Source organism: Protopterus annectens, chromosome 2.part1 (assembly GCF_019279795.1).
Source record: "Protopterus annectens isolate FY-2018-M chromosome 2.part1, PAN1.0, whole genome shotgun sequence".
Classification (NCBI taxonomy): Eukaryota; Metazoa; Chordata; order Ceratodontiformes; family Protopteridae; genus Protopterus; species Protopterus annectens.
The window spans coordinates 1,995,343,206-1,995,369,449 of NC_056729.1; the positions used below are offsets into that span (position 1 = coordinate 1,995,343,206).

The 26,244-nt window shown below is 44.0% G+C and overlaps 1 protein-coding gene across 1 annotated transcript in view; it reads left to right on the top strand.

Annotated features, from left to right (window-relative positions):
- COL21A1 (collagen type XXI alpha 1 chain) overlaps positions 1-26,244 on the top strand; it is a 4,597,064-nt gene that overhangs the window by 4,097,298 nt on the left and 473,522 nt on the right. The window contains exons 26-27 of the mRNA XM_044063368.1: positions 24,069-24,215; positions 24,304-24,358. Coding sequence (XP_043919303.1) covers positions 24,069-24,215; positions 24,304-24,358 — 202 coding nt within the window. The remainder of the gene's footprint in view (positions 1-24,068; positions 24,216-24,303; positions 24,359-26,244) is intronic.

Consider the following 26,244-nt stretch of genomic DNA (forward strand, 5'->3'; position numbering starts at 1 on the left):
ACAGCATAGGGAGTCTCTGGGTGATGAATCTGTCCCTCCAGCACGTTCTATTTATAACCGTGTCAAGGTTTAAGTCTCCGCCCTTGTGGTTCTGAGGGATCTAGATTTTTGAGGTGAAGCATATTCATCAAATCTGGGTTTGACATGGCCTTATATGTCAGGCACAGGTCACCTCTGAGCAAGCGGTATGAGACTGAATAAAGCTGGAGTTCTTTCAGTCGGGCAGCATAAGACATATTTTGAGACCCTTTATCCTTTTGGTGAGGAACTTTTGGGGCATTTCAAGCTGCATCAGGTGTCTGGTCAGATACATTCCGAGCGGGCATTGTACTCAATCATAGGTCTAATGAGTGATGAGTACAGGGGACGATGACCTCCCTTGATCTAGATGTGAATCCCTTCATGATCAGGTGGGCGATATAGAAGGTTTTCCTAACTACTTTAGCAACATGAGTGTCAAGCGAAAGACTACTGTCAACTTGGGTCCCCAGATCCCTGATGACTTTTCTGTGCTCAGTGGATTGTCACCTATATGGTAGCTAGGGGTAACCTTGTTTTCGAAGGGTATGACTATGCATTTTTTGGCGTTTAACTTCAGGCCATGGCTCTAGCACCAGTTATCCGTTTCTGTGAGGCCCTTCTGGAGGATATCTGTGTCAGATGTGTTTTCGACTATGGCCCAGTTTGCAGTCATCTGCAAACTTTGTCAGCCATAACCCTCCTGTGTTTGCTTGTACTTCAGAAAAGTAGATGCCGAACAAGAGTGGACCCAGGACTGAGCCCTGTGGGACACCACTTGTGACAGGCTTTGAGTCTGACATGGCTCCAGCAACTCTGACCCTGTGGGTTCTGTCGCTAGCCAGTTTACAACCCATCTTGTGATGTATGGGTTTACATTCAAGCTGATGAGTTTTTCGATGATACCTGAGTGGGGTATTGTGTGAAGGCCTTTGCCAGGTCGAGGTAGGCTGTATGGACTGCCTTTCCTCATCAATGGCCTTGGTGACTGTCTCAAAAAGTCAACCAAGTTTAAGAGGCAGGATCTGCCTTTGACAAAGCCAAACTGGGTTGGATCCAAAGTCTGCAAGTTCCCTATGTCTTTATTTATGAGTTCCATTATGATCCTCTCCATGGCTTTGCAGATAAGGCTTGTCAAGCTAATGGGTCTGTAACTTTCAGGGTCTGTGGATGCACCGCCTTATGAAGTGGGACCACAGTGCGCGCCACTCCTTGGATGCGTATCCTGAGGTGAGGCTAAGATTAAACAGCTGTCCTAACTGTGGGTTTAATTCCTCGTTGAGTTCATGAAGCACACAGCCGGGGACACCATCCGTCCCATGGATGCTGTGTTTTGCCTTAGTGAGGGCAGTTCTCACCTGGGCGTTGGAGATGTTTGGGGGGCTACAATCCTCTGGAATAGATATCTCTCCTTTGGGGGGGAGAAGTTTGCACTGAACCTGTCAGCCAGTATGTTAGCAATGTGTGTAGGTTCAGTAATTTTCACATCATTTTGAACTAATTCTGAGCATATCTGGGAGTTTCCTCCTAGGTTTCTAACATAGCTAAAGAAGGCCTTATGATTGTCTTTAGAGTCCTTGGCGATTTTTCTCTCAAAATTTGCCTTGGATGATTTTATGAGAGCTCTTAGTTTTTACTTATAATGATCAAAGGTGTCTTACCTTTCAAGGATTTTGCTCTATCTTGTAGTAGCTTCCTCCTTTTGTTGTAGAGCTTGTTTATGGCTGGGGTCCACCAGACTGGACGCTTGCCTTTGGTACAGAGAGTCTTAGTTTTGTTTGGGATTGCCTGATCCATGCATTCCTGTAGGTGCTGGTAGAAGGCATTTGTAAGATTCAGCGGTTTGAGTAATGTTTACCACTGGCTCAGGGGCCTTAAAGGAGACCACACTAGTTTTTAGAAGTGTGAAATCGGCTTTTGAGAAGTTTTTCACTGTGGTCTTTTTGTTTCAGGTGGGGGATGAGGACCTCCAGCGAGATTAGTTTATGATCTGATCTCACCAGTGAGGGGTATACTTCCGGTGTTGAACATTTTGATCCCATGTTCGTGATGATGAGATCAAGTATGTTTTCACCTCTTGTGGGGATGGTGACTAGTTGTTCCATGGCATTTGAGTTTATGAACTCCAGGAATCTTTGGGTTAGAGTGTTCGGGCTTGAGTAGTGTTCCCAGTCTATATTAGTTCTTGGTTGGACATGGCCCTATATGTTAGGCACAAATCACCTCTGAGCAGGCGGTATGCTACTGAATAGAGCTGGAGTTTCTTTAATCTAGCTGGATAAGGCACATGTTTGAGACCTATGATCCTCTTGGTGAGGTACTTCTGGGGTCTTTCCAGTTGTTGCATGTGCCGGGTGAGATACATCCCAAATGGAGCATTATATTCAATCATGGGCCTGACAAGGGAGGAATATAGAGGTACAATGACCTCCTTTGATCTGGATGAGAATCCCTTCATGATGAGATGGGCAAGGTAGAATGTCTTTCTGACCACTTTGGCAACATGGTTGTCAAAGGAGAGGTCACTATCGACTTGAGTCCCCAGGTCTCTGATTACTTCTTCATACTCAGTGGGTTATTGTCTACGTGATAATTTGTGGGTACTTTGTTTTCCCAAAGGGGATGACTATACATTTTTTGGCGTTAAGTTTGAGGCCATGATTCCGGCACCAGTTGTCCGTTTCAGTGAGACCTTTCTGTATAATGTGTGTCAGCAGGTGAATCAACTATGGCACCCAGTTTGCAGTCATCTGCAAACTTTGTCAGCCATAATCCTCCCATATTTGCTTTCACATCTGAGAAGTAAATGCCGAATAAGAGTGGTCCCAAGACTGAGCCCTGTGGGACACCACTCGTGACTGGTTTTGAGTCTGACATGGCTCCAGCAATTTTGACCTTATGGGTTCTGTTTTTTAGCCAGTTTGCTACCCATCTTGTGACATATGGATTTACATTTAGGCTGCTGAGCTTGTCTATGATGCCAGAGTGTGGTATCGTGTCAAAGGCTTTAGCCAAGTCCAAGTAGGCAGTGTGGACAGCCTTGCCCTGCGTCGATGGCACTAGTGACTGTCTCGAAGAAGTCAACCAGGTTTAGGAGGCAGGATCTGCCTTTACAAAACCGAACTGGGTGGGATCAAGGGTCTGCAGATCCCCAATGTCGCCATTTATGAGTTCCATGATGATTCTTTCCATAGCCTTGCAGACCAGGCTGGTCAGACTTATGGGGCGGTAGTTACCAGGGTCAGTAGAATTTCCCCCTTTGTGGAGTGGGACCACTGTTGCTGTGCGCCAGTGTTCAGGTACATATCCTGTAGTGAGGCTAAGATTGAATAGCGTTCTTAGGTGCGGGTTTAGTTCATCTTGAAGTTCACGTAACACGCAACCGGGGATACCATCTGGTCCCATAGATGCTATGTTTTTTGCTTTGTTGAGTGCTGATTTCACCTGTATGTTTGTGATGACAGGTAGGTTACATTCAGCAGGGATAATTACTTCATCTTTAGGGGGTGAGGGAGGGGAGAAATTTGCACTGAACCTATCTGCCAGAATATTGGCAATGTCGGTAGGGTCAGTGAATTTTTTGTCGTTGTGTACTAACTCAGAGCATATCTGAGAATTTCCTCCCAAGGTTCTGACATAATTGAAGAAGGCCTTGTGATTGTCTTTGGTATCCTTGGCAATCTTTTTCTCAAAGTTTGCTTTAGATGTTTTTATGAGAGAACGTAGTTTTTTACTTGTGCTGATCAGGGAAGCCTTTCCTTTTTGGGATTTGGCCTTGTCCTGCGGTAGCTTCCTTCTTTTGTTGTACAGTTTGTTTATAGCCGGGGTCCACCAAACCGGGCGTTTTCCCTTGGTGGAGAGGGTCTTGGTTTTAGTTGGGATTGCTTGATCCATGCATTCTTGGAGATGTCCGTAGAAGGCTTTTGTGAAGGATTCAGCATTTTGGGATGTGGTTTCCATTAACCCAGTAGGCTTAAAGGATATCATTTCTGACTTAAGGAGCGCAAAGTCAGCTTTTGAAAAGTTTTTCACTGTTCACAGACAACCCTCTCCCCTTCCCATAAACGTACAACACATGTGAGAGATGCAACCACATAGCCAAACTGGGGGCTAAGCTCTCTTTACTCAGTACTGGCATACCCTGTCAGGTGGAGTGGGATACTACAGTGAATACAATACCAGTCTCACATAGACCTGCCACAACAGCAATCCAAACACAGAAACACACAGGAACATTCTTGGAGTCTCAGAATAGCATCCTGCCTGAGCAGCAGACACCTGCGAAGCAGACACACAAGCAAACGTTACGCCAGAACAGAGCATATGCAACACATAGCTCACAAAGCCTGTGTGCCAAACAGTCACAGCCCATACGGCTTAACAACACACCTGCTACAGTTGTAATAGGTACCTCTATCATCAGGTACACTGCAGCCCCGCTCACCAGGCTGAACAAGGAGAAGGTCACGGTGAGATGCCCATCCGGCAGTGTGATCCACCACATAACACAAGCATACAGGTCACTCCAAGGCATGTACAAATATGACTCAGTCATTGTCCGTGCCAGTGTGAATGACCTGTGACGTACCTCCCTGGACTACATGATAGGGGACATAGAGGGGCTCTCTGAGCATGTGGCACAGGCTGGTATGACCCTGATCTTGAGTAGCATCTTACCCTCACCAAGAATGCTGCCACAATATGTAGACAGGATGATCAATTTCTACAATTGCCGTATGTTTCGGTGACATTCAAAGGGGATCCAGTGCCTGTCAGCGTGGGATTACATGCTAGACAAGCCACGTTGCTTTGCTAGGGACAGCTTGCACCTGTCACCCATGGGCCGTTGTATATTGGCAGAGGCTCTTGCTACCCACATAGTGCCTTTTTATGCAAGGCTCAAATTACAAAGCCACCTACACAGGTATCACACGGGATAGGACACTAATAGTAATGCTACTCAACACCAGCAGTGTAAACCTCAGGATGCATGCAGTGGACACTGTCCTTAGCATGGAGAACAGCAATATCCATGCAGTAACAGACTCCTGGTACAAGGCTCCCAGGTGCACCCCAGCACTGCCAGGTCATACCTCATACCATGCTTGTCGTCCCCTAAACATGCACCAAACCAGAACAGGGGGGATGTATCCAAAGGCACCACAGATACACACACCTCCATGTTGGTGGCACAGCACAAAGCATCAGAGCCTATCCATGTGCAACTAACAGTGGGTTAGACTGCCTTCAGGTTCATAGCCTGGCACAAACCACCCTCCCATACCCAGGAAACCCACTTGGCCTTCCTGACAACACTGGGAATATGACAGTCTCTACAAACACCATTATATGGGTGGACTGCAACTACCCAAACATAGAGTGTGAGCATTACTCTAGCTCCAAGACCCTAGCTGAAAGGTTCCTAGCATTCATTCACTGAATTGCTATGGAACAACTTGTTACCACTCCCCCAAGAGGTGGACACATGCTGCACCTGTTCATCAACAACATGTGGATTATATGCTCCAGACCAGTCGTGTTTCCCTCGCTGGTAGGATGACACCATATACGACTCACACTGTATATGCACATACCACATGCAGCCCCTGCGCAGAACACCACAGTCATACAGTTGTCTAATGCAGATTCCATGTATTCAGATGAGGCAGGCTTCAGACATGGGAACTATTGAAGGTCACAGGTACATATGTGTATGTGGCACACACATACATCATGTGTGCATTGACATTACTGATATGATCTATGTCGTGCAATATTGGGAACAACACCCCACACACATGGACAAACTGTGTGACAAAAACACACATGGCATTTGTAGGATACAAACCCCTACCTAACTGTGTTATGACACTTGTGAGAGACGCAGTAGCAGAGCATGCTATTTGGATTACTGGGAGGCTTGCTTTCTCCTGCTGTACTTATAGGGTGCTGACATCATCAGTGTTTAGACAGTGGAATATGCAGCATGTGGTGTGTTGTACTAGTTGCCAAAAGGGACATTTCTCTTACACATAGAATTGCACACACACTACTCTGCCCCCACATACACACACACACACACACACACACACTGAGCACTTGCAGGATTCAAACCCCTACCAAACTATGTTATGACACTTGTGAGAGACGCAGTAGCAGAGCGCGCTATTTGCATTACTGGGAGGCTTGTTTTCTCCTGCTGTACTTATAGGGTGCTGACATCATCAGTGTTTAGACAGTGGAATATGCAGCATGTGGTGTGTTGTACTAGTTGCCAAAATGGACATTTCTCTTACACATAGAATTGCACACATACTACTCCCCCCCACATACACACACACACACTGAGCACTTGCAGGATTCCAACCCCTACCTAACTATGTTATGACACTTGTGAGAGACGCAGTAGCAGAGCGCGCTATTTGCATTACTAGGAGGTTTGCTTTCTCCTGCTGTACTTATAGGGTGCTGACATCATCAGTGTTTAGACAGTGGAATATGCAGCATGTGGTGTGTTGTACTAGTTGCCAAAAGGGACATTTCTCTTACACATAGAATTGCACGCACACACTACTCCCCCCCCACATATACACACATACACTGAGCACTTGCAGGATTCAAACCCCTACCTAACTATGTTATGACACTTGTGAGAGACACAGTAGCTGAGCACGCTATTCAAATTACTGGGTATCATTTGTACTCCTGACATATGTATAGTGTGCTGACATCATTATTTATGAAGAGGTATGTACATCTGTCACTATCCATCAGTAAGGGGGAGAGCATATATATACATTAACTTTGCTGAGGCACAGTGGCCTACTGTACTGCGGAGGCAGACGCCAAATACACTGTGGATAGCCTTCTGTATTCCCTAGGGACAACAGCCTAGTATTGCACTCTACGGACATATGTTTACCTGTCAGATGCAAGTATCTGTTGCTCATATACTGTTTGTGGGTCTTTATTGCCATAGCTTTTCCTATCTCTATGAACAACTTGTGTACTGTGGCAGATGATTGCATATGAGTGGGATCCAGTACTTTACTTATGTCTCTGTTGTAATTTCACTGTGTGCACTGGGCAGATTTCTGTATTGTGGGAGGTTCCTGTGTTAACACATACAAATGCCAGATATGTGTGTGCAACTGCTGAACTGTGACATGGCCTAAGTGTGTGAGCATGCCCAGTTCACAGTTTCTGTGGCTTCTTGACTGACACATCTCATTTATCTAAGTGTGCGAGCATGCCCAGTGTGAACTTTCCATATGTTGGGAATTGTGGTCCACCACATTTGTGTTTGTGTGTGGACTTCATCTATATTTCACATGTACAGTTGAGTGTTGGACGTCAGGTTGTGTTCTTACTGCCTAACTGCTTTGTGTCTGAACCTAACAGGCATTATGCTGTGCCTGCAGGGTTGCCATGGGATAGTTTGCATACAGTTGTCAACATCCTTTTATACTGACCAAACAGTGTATTGTTGTATAGTGTACTGGTTCAGTACTTTCACTGTGGTGGACAGTATCATCGGTTTCAGTCCTGTCACTTCTTGTAATATTTATAGTGAGCACACCAGACTGGTTGAGGGCCAGTTGTGCAGATATGACCATGTTGCAATTTGTTCAGATATGGACAACATAGAACAGGATTGTCCGACATTGTTAATGTATTCCACAACTTGTGTGGACAGTGACAAACAATGGCCATGTGCCCTAGGCCATTTGTAATGCTAGTCAGAGAGTGTTTGTCCTTCAACACACATATTTACTGGTGTTTGACATGACATATGTCAAGGTTAGTGTGCTGTGCCTCTACCCGTGACATACAGGTGATATCCAGGGTACATCTACCATCTCCCATCCAGTCATCATGATTCCTCTGGATGACAGTCAATGAGGGACTCCCTGGATAACCTGTACTGGGGGTTTAGTCATGAGTGGAGTGAGCTTCTGGGTTATGGACCAATCGGTACAGCATGTCCTGTTTATGTCTGTGCTGGGGTTCAGGCCTGTCATCTGCATAGGTCACCAGCATTCAGATTTTACATGTTGCCAGATGTCCATTGATTCCAGCTTGGTCATGGCTTTATACATCAGGCACAGATCACCTCCAGCCAGACGGTATGGCACTGTGTGGAGCTGCAGTTTGTTTAATCAGGCAACACATGGCATCTGTTACAGTTCTGAGATCCTCCTGGTGGGGTATTTGTGGGGTCTTTCCAGTTGATGCAGGTGTCTGCTAAGGTACATCCCACAAGGGCCATTGTACACAATTGTGAGGCTGCTGATGGATGACTGGAGAGGCACGATGACCTACCCTGACCTAGCTGTGCTTACCTTCATGATTAGGTGGGTATATGGTATGTTTCTGTAACCACTACAGACACATGGTTGTCACATGCAGGATATCTATCACCTTGTGTCCCCAGGTCTCTTATTGCTCCTGAGGTACTTACTGGGTTAACACCTATGTGGTAATTTCTGGCCATGTACTGTGTTTCCACAGGGGTTGACTATACACTATTCTGCATTTAGCTTGTTGACATGGCTGTGGCACCACTTGTCTGTTTCTATGTGTGCCTTTTGTAGGATGCTTGTGTCAGCTGGAGGGTCCGATATGGTGGGCAGTTTGTAGTCATCTGCGAACCTGTTCAGACAGAGTCCTTCCATGTTGGCCTGTACCTATGTGACATATATAGCATACAAGAGAGGTCCCAGGACCGTGCCTTGTGGGATGCCAGTTGTACCTGTTTTGTAGTGTGACATGGCTGCAGCATGTCTGACCAGGTCAGTTCTGTACTTGCGCTGGTTTGCAACCCATCTACTTGGATAGGGGTTTATAGTTAGGCTGGTAAGCTTATCTGTACTGAACAACTGGGGTATTGTATGGAAGGGTTTAGCAAGGTCCAGATAGGCTGTGTGAACCACATTCCCCTCATCAATGGCCTTGGTGCGTGTTTCACATGAGTCAGACATGTTTAAGGGGCAGGATCTACCCTATGAAAGCCACACTGGGTAGGGTCCAATGTCTGTAGGTACCCATTCTCGTTATTCCTGGGATCCATGATCATCCTCTCCATTACTTTGCCAACCAAGATAGTCAGGGTTGAGGGGTGATAGTTTGCAGTATCCATTCAGGCACCACCTTTGTGGTGAGGGACCACTGTTGCTGTACACTGCTCTTTGGGTACATATCCTGTGGTAAGACTGTGAGTGCACAGTAGTGCTATTTGGTGTTCCATTCTTCTTACAGTACATGTTGGACACAACCCAGGACACCATCTGGTACCATTGATGCTGTGTGGTTTGCTTTGTAGATGCTGGCTGTTACCTCAGCATCTGCAATGTCAGGGGGCCAGCACTCTGCTGGGATAGATATTTGGCAGTTTGGTGCTGGTGGGGAGTTTGCAAAGAATCTGTTAGTTTGGATGTTGGCAATGTGTGTGGGTTTGGTGTATTGTTTGTGATATTTGAGTGCTGCAGAGCATATGTGTGGATTATCACCATGGTTCCTACCATCAGTTAGGACAGCTGTGTGATTATCCTTTGTGTCCTGCACAATTTGTATCGTCATAGGTTCGTAGGTTCATACTAAGCTATCTGCCCTGGCCATGTTGGAGCATAGACAGACTGTGTGTGTCTTTTAACACCGCTTGCAATGTGCATATTATGCCCATTTGGGGTTTACTTTACTAGATGTGACACAGGGATGGCCCCCAGTGTACACCTACTATCTCCCATGCACATGACCGGATTTCTCTTGTTGTGTATGAGTGTGGAGCTCAGCCTATCATGGACTGGGATTCTGTTCCAGAGTGTAAGGAGCCTCTGGGTTATGGACCTGTCCCTCCAGCACATCCCATCTATCTATGTGTGGAGGTTCAGATATCTCACTGTGGTGTCTCTGCTGGATTTGGAGTTTCTGCAGTGGAGCATGTCCATTAATTCTGGATTGGACATGGCCTTGTACATCAGGCATACATCGCCTCTGTCTGGGCAGTATGCATGTGAATTGGGCTGTGGTTTCTTCAGCCACGCAGCAGATGACAAATGTTTGGACCCTTTATCCTCTTGGTGAGGTACATTTGGGGTCTTTCTAACTGCTGCAGGTGTCGGGTAAGGTACATCCGAACTGGGGCATTGTTCTCAAGTATGGGCCTGATAAGGGAAGTGTATGGGGGCACAGTGACCTCTCTTGATCTACATGTGCATCCTTTCATATTAAGGTGGGCAATAAAGCAGGTCTTCCTGGCCACCTTGGCAATGTGAGTGTCACATGACGGGTTACCGTCCACTTGTGTCCCTAGGTCCCTGATTACTTCTTCCGTACATAATGGATTGCCACCTATGTCATACTTTGTGTGTGCCTTGTTTGGTATTTGTTGAGACATTCATACTCTGCAGTGTCTTCAGGAAGGCTGGCTGGGGTTCCTGGGTTTGTTAGGGTGGTCTGTAGCAGGCTGCAAACAGGGACGCAGTTTGAGCCACTGTTACTTGCCCGTGGATAGTCCATGCTGCTTCTTGCTGTGATACCAACCTGGGGGTGTGGTTATCCTTGACAATTACTGATATCCACACTCCTATTGTAGTGTGCTCCATGTTTTGGAGCTGTAGAGCATGGTATAAGGCATAACCTGGTAGTATTAGGGTGCTCTTCTGGGCCTTGACCCAGGTTTCTGTTACAGAACAGATATTACCATTCTCCATGCTGTGGTGGGTTTGATCTGCATGCACCTTGCAGGTTAGACTTCTGGCATTGGGTAGCATTACGTCCAGGTTGTTATCCCTTGTGCTACCTATGGTGGTGGGTTTGTGTTTCCAGCCTTACCTATTCAAGGCACAGTGGGGGTGACAACAGCCTTTGCCAGTATCCACATAGCCAGGTGTGCTGGGTGCGTGCCATCCCTAGCAGGTGGAGCATCATGTCTTGCTCAGCATGTCATCCCAGGCTGTCAGCCATTTGTTCCCCTTTGCTAACAGCAATACTTCAGCCAATTATTGTACTTGATCTTGTTGTCTTCATAGTGTGGCATCATGCTTGGTGAGGGTGAGATGTTAGGCAGGGTCTTCATGTTTGCATATACTAGATGGTGTTACATTGCTTAACACATGGCAATCATGCCTCAGGTGGTGCTGCAGGGCTGCCTATGTTGGATGCACATATTACACTCCCTGTACATGTTTGAAAGCAGGTTGTGTCATGTTAGGCGTCCCTGTTACTATATGAGTGAGTCAGAGAGGGGTATCATTCCCAGGGTTCCTACTGAGCCAGTGTATGTGCTATGCGTTGCCTCTTTGCCAAGGCCAGGGCATACTGGGCACGCCTCCTTCTGCCTACTGGGGCAGGCTCAGGTTGTTCCTCCTCCGAGTCACGCTCTGCCTGTGATGGCCTTGGCAATGGTGGGGGGCAGTTTGTCCCGTCCCTATACTGGTCCTGCTGCAGCTGTTTTCGCAGAATCATACTATGTAGCATAGCACATACCATGACAATTTGGGTACATGTAGTTGGTGAGTACTGCAAGGCTCCACCAGATGTGTCCAGGCACCGGAACCGTGACTTGAGCATCCCAAACACATGCTCTATTACATTTCGTGTTTGTGCGTGTGCCTCATTATGGCGTTCTTGTTCAGGTGTGTGTGCGTTTCTGATGGGTGTCATCAGCCATGGCTCCAGTGCATATCCAGCATCCCCCACTAAGTGACCATGTGGGATGTCCCCATTGGCAAATGTCTGGTACAGCTGCGTCAAATGCCAGATATGGGAATCATGGTAGCTTCCAGGGCAGCCAGCGCACACATTCATTATTATGCCTTGGGCATCACACACGACCTGGCAGTTGATGGAGGGGAAGCCCTTGCGGTTAGTGTAGGCCCTACCCCGCTCACCGGCTGGTGCTTTGATGCGTATATGCGTGCAGCCTATTGCACCCACTACTTCAGGGTATTCCGCTATTTGCTGGAAGAGACGCATATTGCTGGCCAATACCTCACGGGAATTGGGGAAATATACATGCTCACCGACATGTGCTGACATGGCATCCAGGAGCTGGTGCAGTACCCTGGAAGCTGATGCCTGTGATATCCCCATCATATCACCAGTTGGTCTCTGGAAGGTACCTGTTGCTAGTATTCTTAGGCCAACACATACCTTCATTTCCACTGGGATGGGTTCCCCTCTGTTGGTTCTGTGTGTGAGGCGTGGCCTGCACAGCTCAACAATTTGCCGCAGGAGGTCTGTGTCCACTCTATAGTGCTCCACTATCTCCAGCTCATGTAACCCCTGGTAGGTGACCCTGGGCCTATACACTCTTCTCCGTCTCCTCACTGTGGGTTGTCTGGCAGCATTTGCATTGTCACCACCCTCAGCAAGTCTCCTATGCCTCCTTATAACAGCTATGGCAGCCCCTAGCATGTTTGGTCTGAGTGCAGCTTTTTCAGTTTTCACTTCTAATAGCTTACTCCTGTCTTGCAGTGTCTCTTGAGAGAAACATACTGCAATGCTGTTTGCAGTGTTTTAAGTGCTGGGCTGGGCTAGTATTCTGCCTGTGTAATTTCCTGCTTCTAATTGTTTTCACCTGCTAACTCTACCAGTATTCCCTGCTAGCTTCCTACTATTTCTTCTGCTTACTTTTCCCTCTCATTTTCCTCAGGGGGGAGCAGCGCGCATACCAGCGAAAACACTCTCACAGTGGCTACCACACACGCACACATGCTTACACGGACTAGAATCTGCTTATTTGGGTTAAAATGCGCGCACACCAGCGCAAACAGGTTTACAGATCTTTAAACAGGCTCCTACATGCTTACTCTGCCTTACACGCGCGCACTCTGTCTTACTCGCGCCTCCCAGCGTGCACACGCGCACATGCACGCACAGCAAGAAACTTTAGTGTTAGCCACAGTGTACACCTTCCATTTCTTGACTTTCCCATGCTTATCTGTTGACACTCCTCTTTCTATGCTGTGTGACTGACATCTTTCACATACCACTTTGCTCCAATGAGCTTGATTTCTTTCTAACATTCCCCCCTGTGATGTCACCTATCTCCTACTCTGTTACTCCCCTTATCTAACTCTTACACTACACGGGATGTGCTAATTTGCTATGTGACAATGCGATTCACTATCCTACCACTCATTTACATAGGATTGCTTACTAATGCTTAGTTACGTGTCTTACACTCAGCTTCCCCCCTTAGCAACCACTAAACAGTGGCCATGTTGTTTTCGGTCTGCTAGTCCCTGCATTGTAAATCCATGCATTGCATAAAACCCACATTTGTGGGTTTCAAACCTTTATTTTTATGTCTTATGTAGCGCAGCCCGTTTGCGCGGGGCTGCGCTGCGTTTAAACCTCGCCGATCGCCGAAAAAAAAAAATATTTTATTTCATGTTTGCACTGGGTTACCATGCCAATGGACACATATTTGGCCATTGGCATGCTGCCTGATACATATGCACACTTTATTTGTAGCTGTCATGGCTCCATTGTGTTATTTGCAGAAACGTACTCAGTTGTCAACTGAGTACATTTCTGCACCTAACACGACTCTTACACGGGCTGGTTTCAGCTTCGTGGATCAATAATCTACCTCAGTTGCATGCCTTTCGGCTGCAAGTGGGGTAATTAGCATATCCACGCTCTGCCCGTGTAAGAGACGTTTTAGCTGGTCCCTTACACGGTATTTCGGGCTGTTCCTGGATCGCGATGGCTGCATGGAGTCTTACACGACTCTTAGACTCCGTGCAAGCCATCGTGAATCCTGCCCTAGATGTTTTTACAGCACGCAAGCCACAAATCCTAAAATTGTACATGATAATTGCCTAAAAAAGCACTACCAATATCCCAGAACACTTTTGAACACTTTACCCTTCCGTAATACACATCTTTTTCACTTGCTTACTTAACTTCAATAAAGTACATTGTATCGCAAAATCTGGTTGCAATAATACGTTAGTACCTAAAAATTATGTAAGCTACCAAGGACTCTACATGCAAATGTTTTATGGAGTCAAGGATAGGAATTGGCTCTAATATTACTTGTATGTAGTGTAACTTGCTTTGCGATGTGCAATGCATGAAAAACGGTTAGCAAATGTTAATGGATGCATACAAATCCAGCATAGCAGAGACCTCTATACAACGTAACAGCAAACAACTTGTTGGAAACACTATATTTTATGGGCAGCCCACTTGTATCACAACCTATATGAAGCTCAATGTGACATTTAGATTTCAAAAAAAGAAAAATAGTAAACCTGATGCAAAAAAAAACTTTATGCATGGTTTCAGCACAGCATCATGTTTTTATTTACCCAATCTCATCATACAACACACTCAAGCTCAATTAGTTATACTTTGTCTGCCTAAAGCAATAATTTCACATTGAGAAAAGCAAAGCTGACACCATCCTACCTTATTCTGGATTGGGGGAAATGGTCTGGAGAAGGGACTTGCACAGACAGTTCTCCGGTGCAGGTCTTTCTGCTATAGAAGGACTCTCGTTCAGTGAAGTGTCCAGTGAAAATAAATGGAGGGATCCAGCACTAAATTTTGCACAAGCAAGAAAAGGAAAGGGAATTTCTACTGTTGGTCCCCCTATTTATTAGCCAACAACAAAGGATTTCTACGTCAGGGGTGGAGGTGTTAAGCTAGTGGTAGCTTGGATTGGACGCAACGGCTTACTTGATTAAACACACAGATAATTGGCTTGCTATGGAGAGTAAAGTACAAAGTGATTTGCAAGCTGATTTTCTCCAAAAACTGAAATACTAACACAATGTAACTCCATGCTGAAAATTAAGCTGACAAGGTACCTGACAAAGTTCAGTTACTTTTTCAACTTAATTTTCAACAGTGGAGTTTCTATCTGACTGCAAACTTAACTGCGCTGGGAGAAGGCACTCAGAGTTAACATAATGGAATTCCTATCTTCTCATGGCTTGCTCGGTGTTAAGCACAGAAGCGCCATGCGAAGGTACTCGGGGTTAATGAGTTAAGAAGGGAGGTGATGATTAGTGATCAGCAGTATGGCTTCATGCCTGGAAACAGCACTACAGATGCGATGTTTACTCTGAGAGTGTTGATGGAGAAATATAGAGAAGGTCAGAAGGAGTTGCATTGTGTCTTTGTGGACTTGGAGAAAGCATATGATAGGGTGCCTAGAGAGGAGTTGTGGTATTGTATGAGTAAGTCAGGAGTGGCAGAGAAGTATCTAAGAGTGGTACAGGATATGTACGAGGGTAGTGTGACAGTGGTGAGGTCTGCAGTGGGAGTGACAGATGCGTTTAAAGTGGAGGTGAGATTACATCCAGGATCAGCTCTGAGCCCTTTCTTATTTGCAGTGGTGATGGACAGGTTGACAGATGAGATCGGACAGGAGGCCCCATGGACTGTGATGTTTGTAGATGACATTGTGATCTGTAGTGAGAGTAAGGACGAGGTTGAGGAGACCCTGGAGAGGTGAAGATATGCTCTAGAGAGAAGAGGAATGAAGTTCAGCAGGACTAAGACAGAATATGTGTGTGTGTGTGAATGAGTGGGAGGATCGAGGAATGGTGAGGATGCAGGGAGTAGAGTTGGCGAAGGTGGATGAATTTAAGTACTTGGAATCAACAGTTCAGAGTAATGGTGAGTGTGGAAGAGAGTACAGGCAGGGTGGAATGGGTAGAGAAGAGTGTCAGGAGTGATTTGTGACAGACGGGTGCCAGTAAGAGTTAAAGGGAAGGTCTACAAGAGGGTAGTGAGACCAGCTATTGTTGTATGGGTTGGAAACGGTGGCAATGACAAAAAGGCAGGAGTCAGAGCTGGAAGTGGCAGAGTTAAAGATGTTAAGATTTGCACTGGGTGTTCATAGGTTGGTACTAGGCTATCGGCCCTAGGGCCTATACAAGCCTAGCCATAACAATTCCCTGGCTATTTCTTCCCACACTATTTACTTCCCTGGACCCCTGTCTAGCAGGGCGACTGACATGATCCTGGGGTGAATTTTCTTTCTCTCGTCCAATCATCAAGGTTCCTTTTGAAGAGGGCTAAAGATGTGCTCTGCTTGAAATGTATGGGCAGTCTATTCCAGAGTCTGGGGAGTCTCTGGGTCAGGAACCTATCCCTCAAGCATGTTTTGTTTATTGTGATGACAAGGTTTAGATCCCTGGAGCGTGTGGCTCTGAGGGATTGGGATTTCTTTAAGCGTAGCATGTCCAACAGCTCTGGGTTTGACATGGCCTTGTATGTTAAGCAGAGATCACCTTGGAGTAGACGATATGCAACAGTGTATAGTTGGAGTTTTTTAAGGTGGTCAGCATAGGGAATCTGCTTTAGGCCTGTGACTCTTTTAGTGAGGTATTTCTGCGGCCTTTCCAGGTGTTGCAGATGTCTTGAGAGGTACATACAAAATGAGGGGTTTATTCTATAATGGGTCTAATGAGAGATGAGTACAGTGGGACAATAACCTCCATTTTTCTGGATGAAAAGCCCTTAGTAATGAGGTGTGCCACATAGAAGGATTTCCTGACTGTTGTGGCGATGTGGTTATTGAAGGTGAGACCACTGTCCACCTGCCTCCCTAAGTCTCTTATCACACTTTCGGTGTTTAGTATACTGCCACCTATGTGGTAATTCACGGGTACATGTTTTTTCCCAAAGGGGATAACTATACATTTCTTGGCATTGAGCTTGAGCCCATGGCTCTGGCACCAAGCATATGTTTCTGTAAGGCCCTTTTGTAGAGTATCCACATCATTTGGGGATTCAGTAATGGCTCCCAGTTTGCAGTCATCTGCAAACTTTGTTAGCCAGAGTCCCTTAGTGTTGGCCTGTACTTCAGAGAAGTAGATGCCAAACAAGGGAGGTCCCAGGACTGAACCCTGAGGTACTCCACTTGTCACTTGTCTGGAGCTGGATTTGGAGTCAGCTACTTTTACAGTTTGGGTTCTGTCAGTAAGTCAGTTGGCAACCCATCGAGTGACGTAGGGATTAATGCCCAGCTTAGTAAGTTTATCTATGATTCCAGAGTGGTGGATGGTGTCAAAGGCCTTGGCGAGGTCCAGATAGGCTGTGTGGACTGCCTTACCCTCGTCCACGGCTCTGGAGACTGATTTGAAGAAGTAAGTCAGGTTCAGGAGACAAGATTGGCCCTTCACGAACCTAAACTGGGTGGGGTCCAGTGTTTTAAGGTTGCCAATGTCTTCGTTTATAAGTTTCATGATAATACGTTCCATGGCCTTGCAGATCAGGCTCATCAGACTGATGTGGCGGTAGTTCCCGGGATCCAAGGTGGATCCCCCCTTGTGGAGTGGGATAACTGTAGCTGTGCGCCACTCAGTGGGCATGAAGCCTGAGGTGAGGGTATGATTAAACATGACACTTAGGTGAGGTGCCAGTTCATTTTGTAGTTCGTGTAGTACACAGCCCGGGATGTCATCTGCTCCCATGGATGCTGTATTCTTAGCTTTGGAGAGTGCATTTTTTACCTGTGTGGCCATTATTACCGGAATCTTCCAGCATTGAGATGGGCCATTTAGGGGGTGAGAGGAGGGTGAAGTTGGTACTGAATCGATCTGCCAGGATATTGGCAATATCCTTGGCATCAGTATATTTTATGCCATTCTGTTGTAGCTCAGAGCAGATCTGAGCATTGCCATTTAGATTCTTGACATAGTTATAGAATGCCATGTGGTTGTCTTTGGAATATTTGGCAATTTTATTTTCGTAACTAGCTTTGGAGGATTTTATGAGGGATCTCAGCTTTTTACTGAGGCTGGTAAGGGAGTTTTTTGCATCCTGGGATTTTCCTCTTTTCTGCAACAGTTTCTTCCTTTTGTTGTAAAGTTTGTTTATGGCAGGGGACCACCAGATTGGCTTCCTTTTTTTGGAGGAGAGCATCTTGGTTCTATTTTGGGATGGCACGATTCATGCATGAGTGGATGTGCTCGTACAGTGCCTTAGTGTAGGACTCAGCAGAAAAACTTTCAGTTACCGTCTGCATGGGTGTCATGAAGTTTGTAACTTCTGACTTGAGTAGCATGAAGTTGGCTTTGGAGAAGTTTTTTTATGGAGGTTTCCTTATTGGGGGGTGGGGGTGGGATGTGGATGTTAAGGGTGATTAGCTTATGGTCTGATCTGACCAACGAGGGGGTGACCATAGGTGTGGAGCATTGATTTCTCATGTTGGTAATGACCAGGTCTAGGATATTGGAGCCCCTGGTGGGACTATGGATTAGTTGATCCAGGGCATTGGAATTTATGAATTCCAAGAACTGTTGGGCAAAGGTGTTGGTACATGAGTAGTTTTCCTAGTTAATGGCAGGGTAGTTGATATCACCCAGTATTAGGGTGTTTGGTTATATATTAATATTTTCCAGTATGTTTAGAAACGTGTAGTGAGAATCTTGGGGCATGGTGGGGGATCTTTTGCAAGCTACAATTTGGATTGCAGTCTTACCTAGTGTTAGTTGCACCTGGAGAATTTCAGACGCATTGTGCTGGGCAACTAACCTGGTGGTGTGAATATCCTTGGTGAATATGGACACTCCTCCACCTTTAGTGTTTTGATCCTGGTTTGGTGGCTGAAAAGTGTGGTAAGAGTTGTAGCCTGGTATTGCAGGGGTGCTCTTTGGAGCCTTGAATCAGGTCTCAGTTACTGCACAGATATCGATGTTCTGCATTTTTAGTAGTGCCTCGAGAGAGTGCATTTTGAGGTTTAGACTTCTAGCATTGAGTAGCATTACCTTCAGATTTTGCAGGCTTGTACCTGTTACGGTGGTGGTTTTGTCCTTTGAACTTTGCCTAAAAAAGGCACTATAGAGGTGGTAAGAGCCTTTGCCAGTAACCTGAATCTGGGGGCGACAGGTGCATACCATATCTGGCAAAGCATCGTGGTCTCTCGATCGTGGTCTGTGACAAGGATGTATAGGATTACGAATCAGTATATTAGAGGTCAGCTCAGGTTGGACGGTTCAGAGACAAAGTCAGAGAGGTGAGATTGCGTTGGTTTGGACATGTGCTGAGGAGGGATGCTGGGTAAATTGAGAAAAGGATGCTAAGGATGGAGCTGCCAGGTAAGAGGAAAAGAGGAAGGCCTAAAATAAGGTTTATGGATGTGGTGAGAGAGGACATGCAGGTGGTTGGTGTGACAGAGCAATATGCAGAGGACAGGAAGAAATGGAAACTGATGATCCGCTGTGGCGACCCCTAACGGGAACATCCGAAAGAGAAGAAGAAAACACGAAGAAGTTAGCAGTTCCCTGTAGAGATACAGACACTCAGAAAGTACATTTTAGCTATAAAACTCCCCTTAGAACTGAAACATGAAACTTAGTTTGGCTAAAATAAAGCCATTGCACAGAGACAAGCTTAGAGCAGCTAGTTTGCACATTAAACAAAACTACTGTCAAATCTTCATACAGTCTAAACTAGTCCAGTGCCAAATCCCAGAGACCACTCAAGGAGGCCTCTCTAACCCAGTCCATGACTTAGAGTAGCCCGCCTAAGTACAGGTCCAGCCAACGTAGATGTACAATTTCCATATATCTCCATAACCAGCTTGGTAGATATGGGCATACTGAGACAATGTAACAGTAGTCTCATGTTCACAGACAACCATTTAATTCTTAAATAAACAAACACAGTATGCAAGAGAAGCACATACACAATTTCACTGGTGTCAAAAATCTTGCATAGAAACAAGGCTGTTAAGAACACACACAATACATCTACCATGCATAGTGTCCACCACACACATAGACCAGCCTATACCGAGGCACTAAGAAAGCAATCTTCCCAAACCTCAAAGAACTCCTAAGCCTATAAAAGGCAATGCTTATCATAATCAGTCTAAAAAGCACTCACAAAAAGCAATAACAAACACCACACATATGTCTACACGCAGTGGAGCCCCCAAGAGCAAAGGCAATCCAACACATTACCCAGGACTGTTGTCATAGAGGACTCCATTGTACGACACACAGATGCCCTACTCACCAGACTGAACAAGAAGAAGATAATGGTTAGCTGCTTATCTGGAGCCAGGATCCATCAAGTTATGTTGACACTTAAGTCACTACACCACAGATGCCAGTATGATTCTTTATAGTCCACGTAGGTTTTAATGACCCAGATGTACTTTCCTGGATTGTATGAAGGGAGACATTGTTGGTTTGACCAAATTTGCTGGTTTTCTCTTTGATATATGTATCTGATATATATGTATATTCAGTTTACTATTAGATTTTCAAAGTGAACTCCATCGACTGTACTGTTGTCGAACACGTAAGTTCGAAAACGGTAATATCTAACACCAAAAACCAACCTAGGAACGGGTTTTAACATGGGTTGAGATAGGGGAGAGATTTGTAGTTCGGCAATAACACTGAACACCTATCTCGACCCGTGTTAAAACCGTTCCTAGGTTGGCTTTTGGTGTTCGATATTACCGTTTTCGACCTTCCGTGTTCGACAACAGTATGGTCGATGGAGTTCGCTTCAAAAATCTAATAGTAAACCGTATATCCTATATCAGTACTTTCTGGTCAATGCCATCTTGAGCTTGTTTGACTGTAGTACGTATAGTATGTACTCTAACTAGATTATCTTCTCAGGTGAAAAGCTAGTGACCGTAATCTCTTTCATGTCCTATAGTACTGCCTGTAATAACACCACCGGGTAGTTCAGTTTTTAAATGGTCATTTTATCTGGTTAAGAATCACTCACTACAGCCACCATCTTGGCATTCTCTTTTAAAGAATTATGGGCATAGATTTTATGAATCCTCCATAAAAGAGCCACACACTGTAGCTGTGACACAATGTAGGTGATAAATTGAGATGCCAACAAATTGTGTAAACCTGGAGGTAATTAAGCTTTTATGTCTGAACTGGATTTTATATTTGATTTATCTTTTTAAAGTTTGGATACTACATTATTTTTATTGGTGTTCTTATTGTATTACAGCTTGTTTTATTTTAAATTCTGTTTTACAGCAGTTTTTTTTCCCCTTGGTCTCTTAAATGATCTTGTCAGAGGGTAGTTAGAACACATTCCTTTTCCATTTCTCTGAGTGAAAAGGAATTCATAAATTCATAGATTGTTACTAGGTTAACAACCCAGGGGAGGCTTTCTAAGCCTAGCCAAGTTATCCAGAAAGAAGAATGATGTCCTGTATCTAAACAGGACATTGAGGGACAGGCATTTGTAAGCTACCTCTGTCCATAAAGGACATGGGTGCCAGGCCCGGTGTAAATTTCCTATTCTCATCCAGTCGTCTAGGTTGTGCTTAAACTGGGTAATAGACAAACGCAGCTTCACATGGATGGAAAGGTTGTTCCATAGTAGAGGCAGTCTCCGGGACACATATCTGCCTCTCCAGCATGCTCTGTTTAAATCACAGAAAAAGTCAGGTCCCTAGACCTTGTATTTCTGGTACTCTTTGACTTACAAATATGCAGGAGACTCATAAGTGTGGGGTTTGCAGATGGCTTTTAAGCCAGGAATAAATCGCCCCTCAGCAGTCTGTTGGAGACTGAGTTGAGGGAAAGTGCTTTAAGGCACTCTGTATAAAGCAGGTTTGTTATGCCTTGTATTCTTTTTGTAAGGAACCCCCTGAAGTTGCTCTAGTGCTGCATATACCTAGTCAGGTACATACTGAAGGGAGCATTGAACTCTATGATTGGTCTGATAAGGGCAGAGTACAGTGAGATAATGACCTCTTTGGACCTAGTGTCCATGCCCTTACTTATAAGTTGCACAACATAAAAGGATTTCCTCACCACTGTGGCCATGTAGTGGTTGAAGGTAAGGCTACTGTCAACATATGTACCCAGTTCTCTGACCACTAGGTTGACTCTTAGGGACATATTATCACATGGTAATTAACCAGGGTGGTTGACTGCCCAGTGGGTTCAGTTATGCATTTCGTAGCATTGAGTTTAAGACCATGGCTTTGGCACCATTTGTTAGTCAGAGATAGACCTTCTTGAAGAATGCTACTGTCTGCAGGGGAGTCGATGATAACCCCCCAGTTTGCAATCATCTACAAACTTAGTCAGCCATAAACCTTCAGCATTTGCTTCCACTTCAGAAAGATAAGGTGCCAAAATGGAGCTGGCCCAATACATATATAGCTACAAATGTGCAATTGCATTCCCTCAGTTCTCATTGGTTTATTTGCCTGTATCTCATTATGTGTACGGTAGAGATGATGCTTTGAAACCTTGATTGTTACTCAGCAGATTCAATAGTTTAGTGGCAGTGCACCTGCAACAGTAATATGGAAGGTTTAAATTTCATTCCTAGCAGAAGCATGCAATTCTTTTCTGCTGCACTGCTGGAATTTGACATTTGCTTACAAGGTCTCAAAATGATATAGCAGTTTACATATGTAAAATAAGATTCAATAAGTAAATGTCAGTCATTGTGTAGTTCCATTTCCTGGTTCTTACTGACTGAATTTATTACATATCTATAAGGTAGCGGTAATGCTTTAAAACTTTGGCCAGCCATTGTCCTCTGTTGCATGGAGGGATAAAGTTATCTATCACTAAACCACAGATGTCCTGAGTTTATTTATTGGCTCAGATGCTGGAAGAGCTTGGAGGGCAGGATGGGAGAGTGGCTTGTGTGATCTCACCCATCCTGAGTGAAGGAGGTTGTTGTCCATATCAACCAGTTTTTCTTGTGTAAGTTGAGGTTTTCATGATGCCAGGGATTGCAAGACTGGGGCACATGGCCTTGGGATTTGGCATATTGGTTAAGCTGTTTACCTCACAGATACAAAGTACAGGGTTTGATCTTCACCACTGGTCCTGGTCACTGGATATTGGCTAGGTGTGTAATAGTCAGCAGATTGATTGCCTAGTACCTAAAAACCTAGCGATCCTAAGTTGATGGTAGTAGCTTTCTTTGGCCTTGTGCATGGCAAAACACACACACACATCAGGGAGACGGCATTTGTGCAGAAGGTTAAATATAGGATCTGTTTATGAGCTGCTTCTTTTACTCCATATTTTGATTCCCTCAGCTTTCATTTACATGTTATGTGACTCTCAGCAAGTCACTTAACCAGATAATACTCTGGGGCAATTAGGAAATTGGATTGGTTTCCTCATTGTCCTCATAGACCACATGCATAGTAACTATCTGTGAACTATATATAAACCTAAGATATGCTGTAGTGATGCAGATGCTGTTTTCAACTGCCAGTGGGCAGATTTATGACCAAAATATGTAACTCTTATCATGGTAGCAGGTGTGATGGCTGTACCTCTGATTGCTTTTGCCCAGAGATACAAATGAAGGGATAATGGTGTGGACTCAGTGGTCAGCAGGTACTGGAGCCATAGACCTTGTCCAGGTCTTAGTTGTTTCAATAGATTATTAATAGAGCAAATAGAATGTTGATCTAGAAGGCCTAGATTCAATTCCTAGCTGAATCACATACTTCCTTAGTGCTTTTCTTCTGGGTTTTGACCAGGGCCTTTTCCTCTAAAAAACTGCAATTGATGTAGTTGTATATATGAGTTCTGCTTCAGGCAGCATGTTAATACACTGTCTCTTTTTTCCTTTTTTCTCAGATTACCATTTCTTTATCAATAGATTAACTGTAGATATATCTAAGTATCTATAACTATATAGATTTTTCTTTATCTATTTATATAACTATAGATAGATATCTATAGAGACTTATATATATTTTTATATATATGTGTGTGTGTGTGTGTAGTGTATATATATATATATATATATATATATATATATATATACACACACACACACACACACACACACACACACACACACACACACACACACACACACACACACACACACACACACAGTACAATAATATAAATAAAATATCATGTATGACTTCTAAGGCTTAAGTAAAATACCAGCACTCAAGGCTGGTGTCAGCAAAAGCATAATTAGGGAATGAAATGTGTTATAGTTTCATCAGCTCATGCTGAAATGACATTTACAGGGCTGATACAAAATTATTTAGTTCAACACTATGACCCATTCTTACTCAGCTGTGTCTTTTTTAAATGCAGAAAGGTGAAAGGGGACCAGCAGGAGTAAATGGCCTTGATGGCTTAAGGGGAGAGCATGGTGATCCCGGCCCAACTGGACTTTTAGGACCAAGAGGAATACAAGGAGAAAGGGGCTTTCCTGGTCCTCCAGGGCCACAAGGGATTTCAGTATGCATTTTATATATTATTACCTCTATTTTTGTTCCATTTATATTAACTAATTGTGACATGAAACTACATTTAATTTTTATTGTAGGATAATGGATTTTCAGAAGAATTTATCCGGCAAGTGTGCATGGATGTAGTAAGAAGTAAGTGTTTTTCACTGATGTTTTAACATGACTATATTTCTATGAGATGCCGTGTTATCAGAAATGATCTATAATAGTCCCTCTGCATATAAGTGGCTCATTATAAGACTTTAGTCAGTATCATCTCCTTGCTGTGCTTCTTATACTCTTTATTTTATAAAATTGTGTCCCCAAAAATATCTAATTAGTCGTGGCCTTCTCTGTCCCTCACATACATGGGTTCCATGCATCCTGTTGAACAGTAACTGCCATCCTCACATTTATTAATAATATAAGAATATAGCAAGATAAGGGGAAATATGCAGGTGCCATTTTCTTAGAAGTATCAGAAGCTCTCTGTACATGGTGAAGCACCAAGTATTGCTCTAGATATACCCCAGTTTCAGTTTCTCAAGCACTACCAAAACACAGTTTTCCAACTAAACAGCCAAAAGGACCTTATTAATTTGCAGTCAGGACTGGTTCCCCCAGCCTTCTCACATCAGTAGTTGCACACAAGGATTCAATCTGGAACTACTATTTTTCAAAATAAATGCATATCACATGAACAGCTTGCTACTTCACCTCTTTTATACAATGCACATATGATATTACACTGTTTTACTCATCAGAACATAAGCATAAACTTACCAATAATGTCCACCATAGTTTTTATAATAAAAAAGAGTGTATGAACATTTAAGGGCGATTAAAAAATGAATTTAAATAATGCTCTGGCTAGGCATGTTAATTAAAAGCATTTAAATAATGTAAATAACATTTATTTATTTATTTATTTTATTTTACATTTGTTGACTGGGACAGTTCGACTGGATACATGTCCATTTTCAGAGGAGGCCCGGGGAGAAAAGCTCCAAAGGTGGTTTTATATACAGTCAATGCACAAAGTTGATTTTAAGTTTTCTATTATTGATCAAGTGAGTAATTTTGTTATGAAATGGGTTGCTCAAGATGAGTTGGATTGGTTGGAATATTGATGGCACTTAAAACTAAATGCATGTAACAGCCCTAGAATGAATGACAGGGAAAATTATAAAGTAGTACTGAGAAGGAGAGGGTTAATTCATTAAATTGGATGGATCATATAATTTTATGTGCTTATTTAACCTTTGATTGATTTAGTGCAACTTGGCCTGATCAAGTTCTTATTATAGAATGAAAGCACTTACCAGTTGTTGCTAGTTGTTTTATTTTTATCAGTTGTTTTTTTTGTTTAATAAAGTCTTTTTTAAGCCATTTTTACCGTTTTTATTTTATAGCTTTTTTCTTAGTAATGGTTTGTGGCTGAGTTCGTTGGTGGTCTTTTGTTTTTTTTTTAGTATTTATTAATGGCTTTTTTGAACTCCAGTTTATCCCAGCCCAGCTCCAGTTTTCTAGTAGTCCCTTCAGGTCTTATGTTGCATGACACACCAGGAGACTCGTTATTGGATAATGGCAATGGACTTGTGGAGAGAGTTTTATCCCCAGACAATTGAGTAATGACAGGAGGAAGTGCTTCGACTGAACCTGTTCGTGTTTCCTTGAGAGCAGTGCCTAAGCAGACAGTGAGGAATAGTGCTCCAATTCAGTATGAAATGGATAGTTTCTTTTCTATGTTTTTTAAAGAGCCCTAGAACCCGTTTTTTGATGATGGGGGATTACCGGAGGACGATTGTTATGATTTGGCTGTGGAATAAGAATATGCTTAAAATTAAAACGATCCAGTGGGACATTTTATTTTTTGAGGCATGCCTAGCTGTCAAAAGGGTCCTGAGAGGACTTAGAGTGTTGCGAGTGCCGGCAGGTGAAAGTGTTTCTAGTGACTTAGTGGAAGCATGGAAAGCGCTTAATGGGAGTACGGCTTTGCAGTATGTTCATCTCTTTTTAGAGGAACAAAAGCAGAAATT